This window comes from Macrotis lagotis, chromosome 6, assembly GCF_037893015.1.
Source record: "Macrotis lagotis isolate mMagLag1 chromosome 6, bilby.v1.9.chrom.fasta, whole genome shotgun sequence".
Lineage (NCBI taxonomy): Eukaryota > Metazoa > Chordata > Mammalia > Peramelemorphia > Peramelidae > Macrotis > Macrotis lagotis.
Genome location: NC_133663.1, coordinates 198,302,765 through 198,317,296, shown reverse-complemented (window position 1 = coordinate 198,317,296; position 14,532 = coordinate 198,302,765). Strand labels below are relative to the sequence as shown.

The following is a 14,532-nucleotide window of genomic DNA, read 5'->3' as shown; positions in this document are numbered from 1 at the left end:
TGACCATAAAAAGCCTCAACAATGGCAGGGAAAACCAAGACAAACTCAGAAAATTTTCAACTATTCCTGATGAAAAGACCAGAGTTGAACAGAAAACTTAATATTCCAACAGAAGACTCAAAGAGAAACATAAAAAGATAAACATGAAAGAGTAATCATAAGGGATTCAATAAAGTTGAACTTTTTACACTCATGTGGGCAAATTTACCTAAGAACTTTACCATTATTGAGGAAATTAAAACGGTTTACATAGAAGGCACTGGTGTGCATTAATAGTGTTGGGATAATCTCCAAAAAAATTGGAAGTAAGGAGAAAGAGGGATAAACTACAAGAAGGGAAAAGGGAGAAGATAGAATGAGAAAATTTTCTCACATAAAGGAGAAATGCAAAGATGAGCAAAAATATAAAAATAAAAAATAAACCTAATTAAAAGATAATAATCAAGGCTAAAAGGTATATTTACTAAAAGATAACAATTTTTTGCAGAAATTTTTGCTGATAAAGATCTCATTTCTCAAATATAAACAGTATAGAACTGAGTCAAATTTTTAAAAATAAGTCATTCCCCAAATGAGAAATGGTCAAAGGGCAGTTTTCAGAAGAAATCAATGCTAATAACTATTCTAAATCACTTTTGACCAGAGATGCACATTAATACAAAAATATCACTTCACACATATAAAAGTGTCTTCCATAGTTTCACATATGTGATCACTTCACTGTTTGAACTTTCCAGTAGGTTGAGGGGGAGGAAAGAAGAGAATATGGAACTCAAAATTTAAAAAGGAATGCTAGGAATAAACATTTTTAAAAGTCTTAAATTTAATAGGATAGTAACAAATTATATCCTCTTCTGATCTTTTTTCTGTAATTAAAAAATATTTTATGGATACCCCTTGTCCTCTCACTAGCCACTAATTGACACACAGAAAGCAAGCACTTATACCAAAAAAATATAAAGTATAGTCATGCAAAACGAATAAACATATCAAAAGCCTAAACGGCTTTTCAACTCTCCTTTCACAGATGAAATCTTAATTGATCTCTACAGTAATCAGAGACAAATGTTTCAAAGCAATTTTCCTTTACCTTGTTCTAATAATAATGTAAATCTGTCCTGATACTGCTCGTTTCACTAATAAGTTTATTTTTTCTTCTCACTGGTGGAGTAATGTAAAATTTTGAGACCTAAAATCAAAGGAACTCAGTTTAAATTTATTGTGATCTTAGGCTTCAAATTCATCATCTAAAAATGAGACCAGGACTTCTGGCCAAGATGGCAGAGAGAAGACAGGCACTGTGCTAAGGTCTCCTGGTTTCCCCTCAAAAAAAAAACATAAACCCGATGGACAAAATCCAGAAAGAGAATCTAGGAAAAGAATACCTACCAAAAAATCTGTCTCAAGGGACCATGGGTGAACCTGAGCGAAGAGCAGAGAGCCAGCAGGGGCAGGGTGAAACCAGAGGTTCAGTCTAGATACTTTGGTGAGTGGCAGGTCCGAAGACCAACATTAGCTGCAGAATCTTTGGCTGGGGGAGGGGAGGTCTGGTGAGGCACTCCAGGCCTAAGGAGAGGGCCTCAAACACTCCAGAGAAAGCAACCAGCACCCCCTACTGGCCAGCCACTTGAAGTTACTTAGCCAAATGAACAAAGCCTCTACAGTTTTCAAAAGCAAACATCTGAGAGCCAGCCCATCACCCAACCCAATATCCTAGGAAAATGAAGAAAGACCAATAGAAAGGGAGGCCCATTGAGAATTACTTTGAAGATAACAGATTCTAACCTAGAGAGATCTAGAACTTCCAAGGAGAATATGAATTGGTTTCTAGCACAGAAAAACTTCCTTGAAGAAATCAGAAAGAAGTTTCAAAATCAATTGGAAAAAAATGGGAAAAGAAACACAAGAGAAAATTAACATCTTGTAGCAAGAAAACAAATCTTTGGAAAATACAACTGGACAAAGAGAAAATGAGAATAATTCAGATCCTCATTTGGGCAAATGCAAAAAGAAAATAATTCTCTCAAAACTACACTTGGGCAAATAGAAAACTTCAAAAATAGAACTGACCAATTGGAAAAAAAGGAGCTGCAAAAGATAAATGAAGAAAATTCTTCTCTTAAAAAAAGAATGGAATCTATGGAAACTAATGACTTCAGGAGACAAGATTCTATTAAACAAAACCAAAAGATGGGGAAAAAAAATAGAAGAAAATGTAAACTACCTCATCAGTAAAACCACTGAACTCAAGAATCAATCAAGGAGAGATAACCTAGGAAATACTGGTTTTCCTGAAAACAATGAAGAGAAAAAAAGCCTGGACTTAATATTACAGGATTTAGTGATGGAAAACTGCCCTGATATCATGGAACCAGAGGGCAAAAAGGCTACTGAAAGACTATATTGATTCCTTCTGAAAAGGGATCCTAAAATGAAAACACCAAGGAATATTGTTACCAAATTCCAGAACAATCAAATAAAAAAGAGAATCTTGCAATCAGCCAGAAAAAAAGCAATTTATATACCAACAAGCCACAGTAAGGATTACACAGGATTTGGCTACAACAACATTAAGGGATCAAAAGACTTAGAATGAGACATTCTGAAGAGCAAGGGAGCTTGGAACGCAGCCAAAAAATACACTATCCAGCAAAACTGAGCCTTTTCTTCCAGGGGAAAAGATGGACATTTAAGAAAATGGAAGACTTCCAACATTTCCTGATGAAAAGACCAGAGATAAATAGACTATCTGGACATCAAACAGGAGACTCAAGAGACACATGAAAAGGTTAAAGAAAAAAAAAACTGCCATCCAATAAGATGAAACTGACTACATCCCTACCTGGGGAGAAAGACTAATAACTCTTGAGAATTGTAACTCTATTAGAGAGAATATACTTAGCCAGAAGTGTTAGACACTCATGACTTTTCTGTGACTCAGGTAGAATGATTTAAAAACAATACCTCCTTTAAAAGGGGGACAGTAAGGAGATGGGAAGATGGAAGAGAATGAATGGGGTAAATCTCATTACATTAAAAGATACAAGGACCGAATCTTACTCTCATACAATCAGTTAAGAAACTTATTTTACCTTTGAAATATTAAAAGAGGCAAAGGGGAAGGGGGAGGTAAAGGGGAATTAACAGAAGGAAAGGAAGAAGGGGTAAAGGAAAATGGGAATAAAGGGGAGGGGGTGTTGGATATAGGAGGGTAAACACACTGAAGGTGGTGGTATTCAGAAACAAAATACTGAGGAATATGGATAAGGGGAAAAATACAAACAGAGAGAAGATACCATGGAGGGCAATAAGAGTTAGTAATTATAACTTTGAATGTGAATGGGATGAACACTTCCTTAAAATATAAGTGAATAGCAGAGTGGATTAAAAACCAGAATTCTACAATATGCTGCTTACAAGAAACTCATTTGAAGCACAGGGATACATACAGAGTAAAGGTAAGAGGTTGGAGCAAAACATATTTTGCTTCAATTGAAGTGAAAAAAGAAGGTATAGCAATCCTTATCTCAGACAAAGCAGCTGCAAAAATAGATAAAAGAGATAAGGAAGGAAACTATATCCTCCTAAAAGGTACCATAGACAATAAAGTAATTTCAATACTGATTATGTATGCATCCAATGGTATAGTTTTCAAATTCTTAGAGAACAAGTTGAAGGAGTTACAGGAAAACATAGACAACAAAACTCTACTAGTCGGAGACTTCAACTTCCTGCTCTCAGATTTAGATAAATTGAATCATAGTAAGAAGAAAGTTAAAGAGATAAACAAAAATGTTAGAAAAATCTAGATATGGTAGACTTATAGAGGAAAATGAATGGGGATAGAAAGGAATATACATTTTTTTCTGCAGTACATGGCACTTACACAAAAGTTGACCATGTACTAGGGCATAAAAATCTAATGATCAACTGCAGAAAGGTAGAAATAGTAAATACATCTTTCTCAGATCATAGTGCAATAAAAATCACATGCAATATTGGGCCGGGGAGATAAAGACCCAAAACTAATTGGGAATTAAATGACCTCATTTTAAAGAATGAGTGCAACAAACAAAAAATTATAGAAAGAATTATTTCATCCTAGATAATGACAATGATGAAACAACATACCAAAACCTATGGAAAACACTCAAGGTGGCTGTCAGGGAACATATTATATCTTTAAATGCTTACATGAATAAATTAGAGAAAGAAGAAATCAATGAATTAAATATGCAACTAAAAAAATTAAAGAAAGAATTTAAGTTGCCCAGCTTAAATGAAGAGGAAATTAAATAGCCCTATCTCACAAAAAGAAATTCAACAAGCCATTATTGAACTCCCTAAGAAAAAATCTCCAGAGTCTGATGGGTTCACAAATGAATTCCATCAAACATTTAAGGAACAATTGGCTCCAATTCTATATAAACTCTTTGGAAAAATAGGTGAAGATGGTACTCTGCCTAACTCTTTCTATGACACCAATATGGTGCTGATACCTAAACCAGGATGAGTTAAAACAGACAAAGAAAATTATATACCTGAAGAATATAGATGCAGAAATCTTAAATAAAATCTTAGCAAACTACTACAACAAAGTATCACTAGGTAACACATTATGAACAAGTAGGATTTATCCTAGGAATACAGGGTCTGTTCAATATTAGGAAAACTGTCTGTGTAATTAATTATATCAATAACAAACCTATCAGAAATCATATGATTATCTCAATAGAAGCTGAAAAAGCTTTTGACAAAATATAGCACCTACTAAAAACAATAGAATATAGGAATAAATGGATTATTCCTTAGAATAATAAGCACTGGGTGCAACTGCCTTTCTGCAGTTGATCATTAGGTTTTTATGCCCTAGTTCATGGTCAACATTTGTATGAGTGCCATGTACTGCATGAAATAAAGTATATTCCTGAAACCATCAACAAGCATTATATGCAACAGGGAGAGGCTAGAGATATTCCAATAAGATCAGGGGTGGAACAAGGATACCCATTATTACCACTACTATTCAATAATGTATTAGAAATGTTAGCTTTAGCAATAAGAAAAAAAGAAATTGAAGGAATTAGAATTGAGATGGAAGAGACAAAACTCTCACTTTTTGCAGATGACATGATGGTATACCTAGAGAATCCCAAAAAATCATCTAAAAAACTACTAGAAATAGTTAGCAACTTTAGCAGTTGCAGGATGTAAACCCTCATTCAACATTTCTATATATAATTAGTAAGGTGTAACAGAAAGAGCTAGAAAGAGAAATCCTATTCAAAGTAATTTCAGACAATATAAATACCTAGGAGTCTACCTGTCAAGACAGACTCAAAAACTTTACAAAACACTTCTCACACAAATAAAATCAGATTTAAATAATTAGGCAAACATCAACTGCTCATGGATAGGTAGAGCTAATAAAATAAAAATGACTATTCTAACAAAATTAAACTACTTGTTTAGTGTCCTACCGATCAAAATTCCAAAGTTACTTTAATGCCTTAGAAAAATTTATAAAGAAATTCATTATGGAGAAATAGGAAGTCAAGAATCTCCAGGGATTTAATGATAAAAAGTACAAAAGAAGACAGCTTAACCCTATCAGACCTAAAATTATATCATAAAGCATCAGTCATCAAAACTGTCTGGTACTGGCTAAGAAATAGAGTGGTGAATCAGTGGAATAGACTAGGTGCAATAGTAGGAAATAATTATAATAATCTGTTGTTTGATCAACCCAAAGAGTCCAGCTAATGGGATAAACTCTCTCTTCAATGAAAAACTGTTGGGAAAATAGGAAGTTAGTATGGAAGAAATTTGGATTAGACCAACAGCTCACACCCTATACCAAGATAAGATCAAAATCAATCCAGGATTTAGAAATAAAAAACAATATTATAAGGAAACTAGAAGATCAAGAAATAGTTTACCTGTCAGACCTATGGAAAGGGAAGCAGTTTATGACCAAGGAAGATATGGACAACATCACTAAAAACAAACTAGACAATTTTGATTACATTAAATTAAAAACATTTTGCACAGACAAAATCACTGTAACCAAGTTCAAAAGAAATGTAGTAAATTGGGAAACAATTTTTACAACTAGTATTTTTGACAGAGGATTGATTTCTAAAATATACAAAGAACTGAGTCAAATTTTTTCAAAAACAAGCCATTCTCCAATTGACAAATGGGCAAAGGCTATGCAAAGGCAATTTACAGATGAGGAAATCAAAGCAATCCAATCATATGAAAAACTCTAAATCACTAATTATTAGAGAAATGCAAATTAAAGTATCCCTGAGGTACCACCTCACATCTCTCTGACTGGCCAATATGACCAGAAAGCACAATCACCATTGTTGAAAGGGATATGGGAAATCTGGGACACTAATATATTGTTGGTGGAGTTGTGAACTTATCCAACCTTTCTGGAGAGCAATCTGAAATTACACCCAAAGGGCAACAAAAATGTGCATACCCTTTGATCCAGCAATACTACTACTGGGTCTATATCCTGAAGAGATTATGAAAAAAAAGGTTAAAAAAAAAGGTAAAAACATCACTTGTACAAAAATATTCATAAATCTGGGACATTATTACATTGTTGGTGAGCTGTGAACTCATCCAACCTTTCTAGAGAAAAATTTGGATCTACACGCAAAGGGCAACAAAAATGTGCATACCCTTTGATCCAGCAATACCATTACTGGGTCTATACCCTGAAGAGATGATGAAAAAAAAAGGTTAAAAAAAAGGTAAAAACATCACTTGTACAAAAATATTCATAAATCTGGGACATTATTACATTGTTGGTGAGCTGTGAACTCATCCAACCTTTCTAGAGAAAAATTTGGATCTACACGCAAAGGGCAACAAAAATGTGCATACCCTTTGATCCAGCAATACCATTACTGGGTCTATACCCTGAAGAGATGATGAAAAAGGGTAAAAACATCACTCATACAAAAATATTCATAGCAGCCTTGTTCATGGTGACAAAGAATTGGAAATCAAGTAAATGATGTTCTTCAATTGGGGAATGGCTTAGCAAACTGTGATTATATATATATATATATATATATATATATATATATATATATATATATCATGAAACACTACTGTTCTACTAAAAACCAGGAGGGAAGGGAATTCAGGGAAGCCTGGAGGGAGGGATTTGCATGAACTGATGCTAAGTGAGATGAGCAGAACCAGAAAAACACCATACACCCTAAGAGCAACATGGTGGCAATGATCAACATTGATGGAATCACTCATTCCATCAGTGCAACAATCAGGTACAATTTGGGGCTGTCTGCAATGAAGAATATCATCTGTATACAGAGAAAGAACTGTGGAGTTAGGAAAAAAAAACCTGATATCTTATTGTCTGATCTTGCTATCTCTTATATTTTATGTTTCTTCCTTAAGGATATGATTTCTCTCTCATCACATTTATTTTAGATCAATGTATACCATGGAAACAATGTAAAGACTGGCAAATTGCCTTCTGTAGGGGGTGGGGGGAGGTAAGATTAGGGGAAAAAATTGTAAAACTCAAAATAAAATCTTTAAAAGAAAAAATATTCATAGCAGTTCTGTTTGTGCTGGCAAAGAATTAGAAATTAAGTGAAGTTTTTCAATAAGTGAAATGGCCTAACAAACTGTGGTATATGGTATATGTATGTCATGGAACACTATTGTCCCATTAGAAACAAGGAGGGATGGGAATTCAGGGAAGCCTGGAAGGATTTGAACAAACGAGATGAGGAGAACCAGAAGAACATTGTACACCCTAACAGTAACATGCGGGTGATGATCAACTTAAATGGGACTTGCTTGTTCCATTGGTGCAACAATCAGGCACAATTTTGGGCTATCTGCAATGGAGAATACCACCTGTACCCACATAAAGAATTGTGGAGTTTGTACAAAGACCAAAGTCTATTATCTTTAATTTAAAAAAAAAACCTGTTATATTATTTTGTAATTTTGCTATCTCTTATACTTTATTTTTTCTTCCATAAGAATATGATTTCTTTCTCATCACATTCAACTTAGATCAATGTACAGCATGGAAACAATGTAAAGACTAACAGACTGCCTTCTGGGGGGGATGGAAGCAAGATTAGGGGAAAAATTGTAAAATTCAAAATAAATAAAATCTTTCTTTTATAAAAAATAAATAATAAAAATAAAAATGAAGTCGGGGAAGGAGGAAGGGTGTTGTACTATATAATCTGGTTATTTAGTCTCTGTAAATGCTAAATCTGGGATCCAGTTCTACTTGCTATCAATATGACTGCTTTAGGACATTAGATCTAAAAATGTATTTACAAATAAAGCAATTCTATCAACACCAGATTTATTGTAAAGTGTGAGCAAAATCAGCAGTTAAAATACAACAGGCATCACTAAGCTTTAAAACCTAGTAAATCTGGGGGCAGCTAGGTGGTGCAATGGACAGAGCACTGGCCCTTGAGTCAGGCGGACCCGAGTTCAAATCCAACCTCAGACAACTTGCTGTGTCACCTTGGACAAGTCACTTAACCCCATTGCCTTAAATAAAAATTTTTAAAAAACTAGTAGGTCTGAAAATATCATAGCTTAGTCAAATTTTGACTCACATAAATACCCTGGTAACTGGTTACTGAGATCAGACTTAGTAGTTCGCTTCTGGAGACTTTGTCATTGTGCTCCATAAAGAGAGCAAACTGCTTATGGACGGCACTGCAATTCGGCCTTTTACTGTCATCATTCCTCAGTTTCAGATTTTTTACTACTTAGAAGTTTCTACTAATTTATATTCTGTATTTTTGCTAACATTAAAGAAAACTGATTTTATATGAACAGTTTATTAAAAGTTCACTTTTTTTACAAAATTAACCAAAAAATCAATTATACATTTGCATAAATGCTAATAGGACAGACAATAAAAGATTTTAAGACATCTCAGTCTGCAAATGTTTAACATTGAAGTCACTCAAAGTCAACCAAACAACTGAGATTTCTTCTGCCAAACATTCTGAAGTGCAATATTAATGCAAGTATAGCTATGATTGCATTACTATTAATGAGGTATGTACATACATACATGTATAATACATACACACATATATATGCACATATACTATAATATGCACATATACTATATATACTTATGTGTGTGTATTTTACATTTATATTAAAAATTAGCATAAAAAATGATGAAACTTTTCAATGTTGACAATCCCCAAAATACCTGGACTTAAATGAAAATTGTTACCTTTGTTGTCAAGTGATGCTGTTTATGTATCTTCAATTATTTCTTCTGATTTTCCAGGTGTTAGAATGAGAGAAATTCTAGTCAATGGAACAGAGGAAATTTATAGTTCAGATTATTAAGCATGAAAAGCAGAGTGACTTATAAGGTAATAAGTTACAACATTAATACTGTTATATGTACAATTTCTATACTATTTTTGATTTTCACGGAGATGAAGAATTGTGTTCTAGAAGAATTGTGAGCTATCATAAGCAATACACCCAGTTGTTTTAACTTTTAATATAATGTTCATTATCTGATTTCTTGTCCTAGTAATTTTTAAATTTCAAGCTATGAGAAATATTTTCAGGTAGTATTTGATCTTTAATTATCAAATTTCTTATTTGTATGAAAGCATTAAAGAAAAACATACACTTTGTCTTCTCCTAATTATTCATAACTTTATAAAGCATCACTTACCATATATAACATGACAGATTAGTCTTTTAATGAATCTTCATGGCTGCTATCACAGAACTTTGGGTTTCTGGATTTGGGCCTGCCATCTTTCTATCATCCTTTTATTTATAAATTTCATATGTAAACTTCTGAGTTAAGTAATTGGCAACTGTTGCTAGAAATTGAAAATCTGAGAATTATAAATTCTGTATTAGCAGCTATACAGATTTTCTTAAAACAAGTGTGGAACATTTTTCAATTAGATGCTAAACCATTCAAATAAAGCTATCAAAGAAAACCAAACCATTAAAATATTCCAATATCCCACATCTCTCAACATCGTTAATTTCTATATCAATGCAAGCAAAGTACTAATGATTACTAAGATTTTCTTTATATTCACATGTTTAAAGAAGCAAAATGTATTTCACATAAGAGATTTCTATAAGGATATATATTGTTAAAAAACCCCACAATTCAGCTGTTGGGGGAAAACAGGGTTTTATTTATAGTTTTATTTAAAGTTATTTATAGTTTTAAAATTTCTTTTCTTGGACCATCTCTCTACAGATTTGGGCTATATATTTTAGGACATATAAGGTAACAAAGGAACAATTTAGTTATTTCTCTAAAGATTACCAAGAAGCATCCATCCACCCTAACATTCCACTATCAGGCAGCAGCAATGAAAGTTAGATACATAAAATCAAGTTGCATTCCTAACCTAGAATTGTCTTTTATATTGAGAAAAACAAATTAATTAAGATTAATGTATTAAATAACAAAATAACTAAAAGAACCAACATAATTATTTGGTAGTTTGTGTGTGTGTGTGTGTATCTTTGAAGGGTAAGTGAAAAAAACTACCAAATAATTATGTTGGTTCTTTTAGTTATTTTGTTATTTAATACATCACACACACACACACACACACACACACACAGACCCCACACATTTTTTTATCTCAAACTACTCCCCTCTTATATCCTATTACCACTTTAACTTATTCTTGTTTGGTTTTAAATATACACAAACTAGTATAATAATTATAAAGATCTTGCGTATAATTTGGTAAGTGGGCAAGAAATGGTGGCAAACATTAATAATACTGGTAGCTGAGAGGACATAGCCAATGAGTCTCTCAAGCTCAAAAATTCTAAATGTCTAAATCTGACATGAGTATGGTGAGGATTAGAAGAACACTAGTATGCCAAAGGGGGAGAGGAACCAGCCTGAGTCAGAAAAACATAGCAGGCTAAAGTTTCCGTGTCTTCTAAGTGAATCCAGTCTCTAAAACCAACAATAGCAACAAGTTAGAAATTTCTGCTTAATTTCCTTAATAAAGCACAGAAAAACCGAGTAGTGAGGTAGAAAAGAATCTGAAGTGTTTCTTTTTTATTTATAGAAAATGTCAACAACCTAGTTTTCCCACCACAAGATGTCACAAGGAAGAGGAAAAAATATATATATTGTAGTTAGTGTTTTTTACAATCTCAAATAGTAAAAGAAAATAACCTATTTCTAGGTGAGTTCTGAATTATTTACATATAAGATTACACATAGACAATAGTGCTATGAACTTCTCATCTTTGAACAAGTTTTCCTAAACCTCTACAATGCTTCCTCCAGGGAAAACATTTAATTATACAATGCCACCATCAAGATATATTATCAAAATAAATTGTGCTTATTCTTAAATCAACTTTCAAAAAAATATTTCTTATACTTTTAGCTACTATGGTATATATTTAGAAACAATGACATCAATATTTTACATTAGAGTTTCTTTCTTAAGTTACAGTTTCTGTAAGTCTGATATGACAAATTTTCCCAAACAGAAAATACATTTTCAGAAGGTCAACATAAAGACTAATTAAAAACCTTTCCTTTTTGAACAAAATATCTTAGCCCTTTTACAATAGGAACTAGAAAAATCTGAAAGATAAAAGAACATACATAATTTTTCCAATGTACAAAGTGTGTGCCTATAAGATAAAAAAATAAAATGTTCTCTAATGCAGTCCAAAAAGCTGCTGTGAAGCTACTGAATGGAAGCTTCCATTAGGAGTCAGGCTCTTCCTGCGAAGCATCGTTGCCATCTCTCCCTAAAAACAAAGTTTAAAAAAGTAATAAGACATCAGTCCATGTTTCTTGAAAAATAAACACCGGCACACTTACAGGTTTCAAAACATAAACCATTCATTATTTAATATTCACTTGATGGCTACTCATTCATGAAAAAAAATTATAGATTCTCTGTATCAATTCCTGAGTTTGTGAAAAGATCAAAGAAATGTTCTCTAATCAAAAATAATTTAAATCTTATCCTCATATATATTATTATCTAACCCTTTAAAGCTATTACATGAATATAGAAAGGAAAAGACATAGGTGAATTGACACTGAGAACAGAATAAGCAGAGTAAAAAAAAAAAACACAGACATGATGACTACAACAATGGAAATGGACACACGCAAACACCAAAACTCAAGTGAAGGTAAGTAAGCTATAAAATACAAAGAGGACTCAAAAGATGTGAAAAGAGAAAAATCTGAGGCAGCTAGGTAGCAAAAAACAAATACCGAGAGGATCTGAGTTCAAATCTAACCTCAGACATTTAATAATTACCTAGCAATGTTACCTTGGACAAGTCACTTAACCCCACTGTCTTGCCAAAAAGAAGAAAGAAAAAAACAAGAGAAAGATTTATTCTGGATCACTCCAAAAGTGGAAAGCACAGAAAAGCTGATTTTAGTTAAATGTGGAAGCAGAGAATTTGAGTGTGAACCTTAGTTCTATTACTTACTACCTATATGTAACTCTTGTCAAGTAACAATCTCTTTGGAATTCAATTTCCCTCTCTATATAATAAAGTCAGACTAAGTAATGAGGTCTTTTAAATCCATGTCTTAAGGAAATTAAAAAAGAAGCACATATTCTATATATCCTCAAACTTATAGCTATTACAGACAAATGGTTAAATTCACATAGTCATTAAATCTAATACTCACCCTTAGCATTTATGCAGAACTAAATTAAGAGTACAAATATCTCACTTACACACACAAACAGGTTTTTAATAAATCAACATGGTGACTAATATAGAAATATTTTGCAGGACTGCAACTATATAATCTGTATCAAATTGCTTGTTTTCTCAAGGGGGGAGAAGATGTGGAACTCGATTTTTTTTAAATGTTAATTTTTCTTTGCATGTCATTGAGAAAAAAAATAGCTATAAATCAAATATGAACCTTTTTCTGGTTCTTGTAGTCTGCTTTATTTCATTTATGTCATTCCATATAAAGGAAAAAACTTAAAATCATTAAACCTTCCAAAACTCTTAATTTCTGTAGCCCATGAGATTCCCTATCTCTTGCAACTTCAAGTGGAGACTGGAGAGGTGAATTATCCAATAGGGAGAGAGGCTGATCTCCTAAATTTTCTTCCTTTCCTCTACTCTGAAGTTTAGTAGATAATTTTTTTAAAAGTGACTTACAGTGACTTAAACATTTTGTATAATGGTATTTATATATTTTTCTCATGTTAAGTTCCTATACAACTTACTTTCTATATAACAATTCATAAAATACATACTCCTGTTTAAATTTTCTTCACATATTTTTGTATGTCCTTTCCTCACAATAAGAGCATGTTCTCTTTCCCCTCAAGAATTGACTTCTAATATTTTCCATGATTTCAGTAGCATCTTAAAAAATATTACTACTTACCTAGTAATGCCATATTTTCCCCTGTATCATTTTTAAAGTCATTACACTGTAGCCCAGATCCATCTGTAGAAGAGGATGGCAAACTGCTTACTTCATTTCTGTCTTCATCTTGTAAAGTGACACTCAAATTCACAATAGAAACACTACCAGGTATGGATTCTGGAGCAGTTATATCTTGTACATCCTCAAGATTTCCCTTAAATAAAATAAACTTTTAAGTAAACACATAAAACAAAACGTCTTTTCCCCACAATACAAGTAAATCAAGCTTGCCAGAATTTTATTTTTATTTTGTCAACTTTTTATCATATTCCACTATAACTTTTAAAAAATTTAGTAATTGCAAGGACATGAAAGAAAAATAAAAGGCAGGTATGATAAATGCAACTTTTACAAACTATTAACAAAAAAAGGAAATATGAGTTAACAGTGCCAATACAAAAGAATAAGTAATGATGTCCCAAATGACTAGATCAACGAACAAATAATAGAAACATTAAATAACTATGCAAGATGAAAACAATAAAACATACTAAAACTTAGGAATTCAGAAAAGACAGTCTTCAAAGATTTACATTTTATTGGAGACAACATACATGTATGTACATAATTATATAGAAAATGAAAAAAATCTAAGGAGGAGAGGCCATCAAAGGAATCAGAAAAGTTGTCTCTTGCACAAGATGATAAGTTGAACTCTGAAACAATATTACTTAAAATGACAGAATCAGTGACTACAGTTACCAAACAAAAAGAAACATTCATAAGGAATTATATAAGGAATAAACACAACTATAAGGGATAAAGTCTGATCATAGTATTCTCCTACTCAAAATAGATGGTTCCTTATTAATTATAAGGATTTATGTTAAAAAATTCCTTTGGTATTTAAAGTCCTCCTCAACTTATTCCTGATTTACTTTTCCAGTCTAATTATACAAAGTATCCTAAAAGTCTTAGTATAACTTTAATAGTTCACAAAAGCACTAAAACTTTGGGACACAATGTAAGTCTCCCTTTCACTATCTAGTCCAATTAGCTTTCTTCCCATTTCTCACATACACTATCTCATATCTCATCACTGGGCC

The 14,532-nt window shown here is 32.5% G+C and overlaps 1 protein-coding gene and 1 non-coding gene across 5 annotated transcripts in view; both read right to left on the bottom strand.

The window, feature by feature from the left end:
- RNF149 (ring finger protein 149) overlaps nucleotides 1-14,532 on the bottom strand; it is a 45,397-nt gene that overhangs the window by 14,351 nt on the left and 16,514 nt on the right. Inside the window, exons 6-8 of one of the 4 annotated variants that reach the window (XR_012469576.1) lie at nucleotides 13,445-13,640; nucleotides 9,734-11,817; nucleotides 9,275-9,351 (exon numbers count right to left, since the gene is read on the bottom strand). Coding sequence is in view for 2 of the 4 variants with exons in the window: in XM_074192254.1 (XP_074048355.1) it covers nucleotides 13,255-13,346; nucleotides 13,445-13,640 (288 nt within the window). In the remaining 2 variants the exon portion in view is untranslated. The other 3 variants (XR_012469575.1, XM_074192253.1, XM_074192254.1) reach the window with 3 other exon arrangements.
- On the bottom strand, nucleotides 8,659-8,775 carry LOC141492412 (small nucleolar RNA SNORD89). Its single transcript, XR_012469890.1, has one exon. It is a non-coding gene; the product is annotated as a small nucleolar RNA SNORD89 (small nucleolar RNA).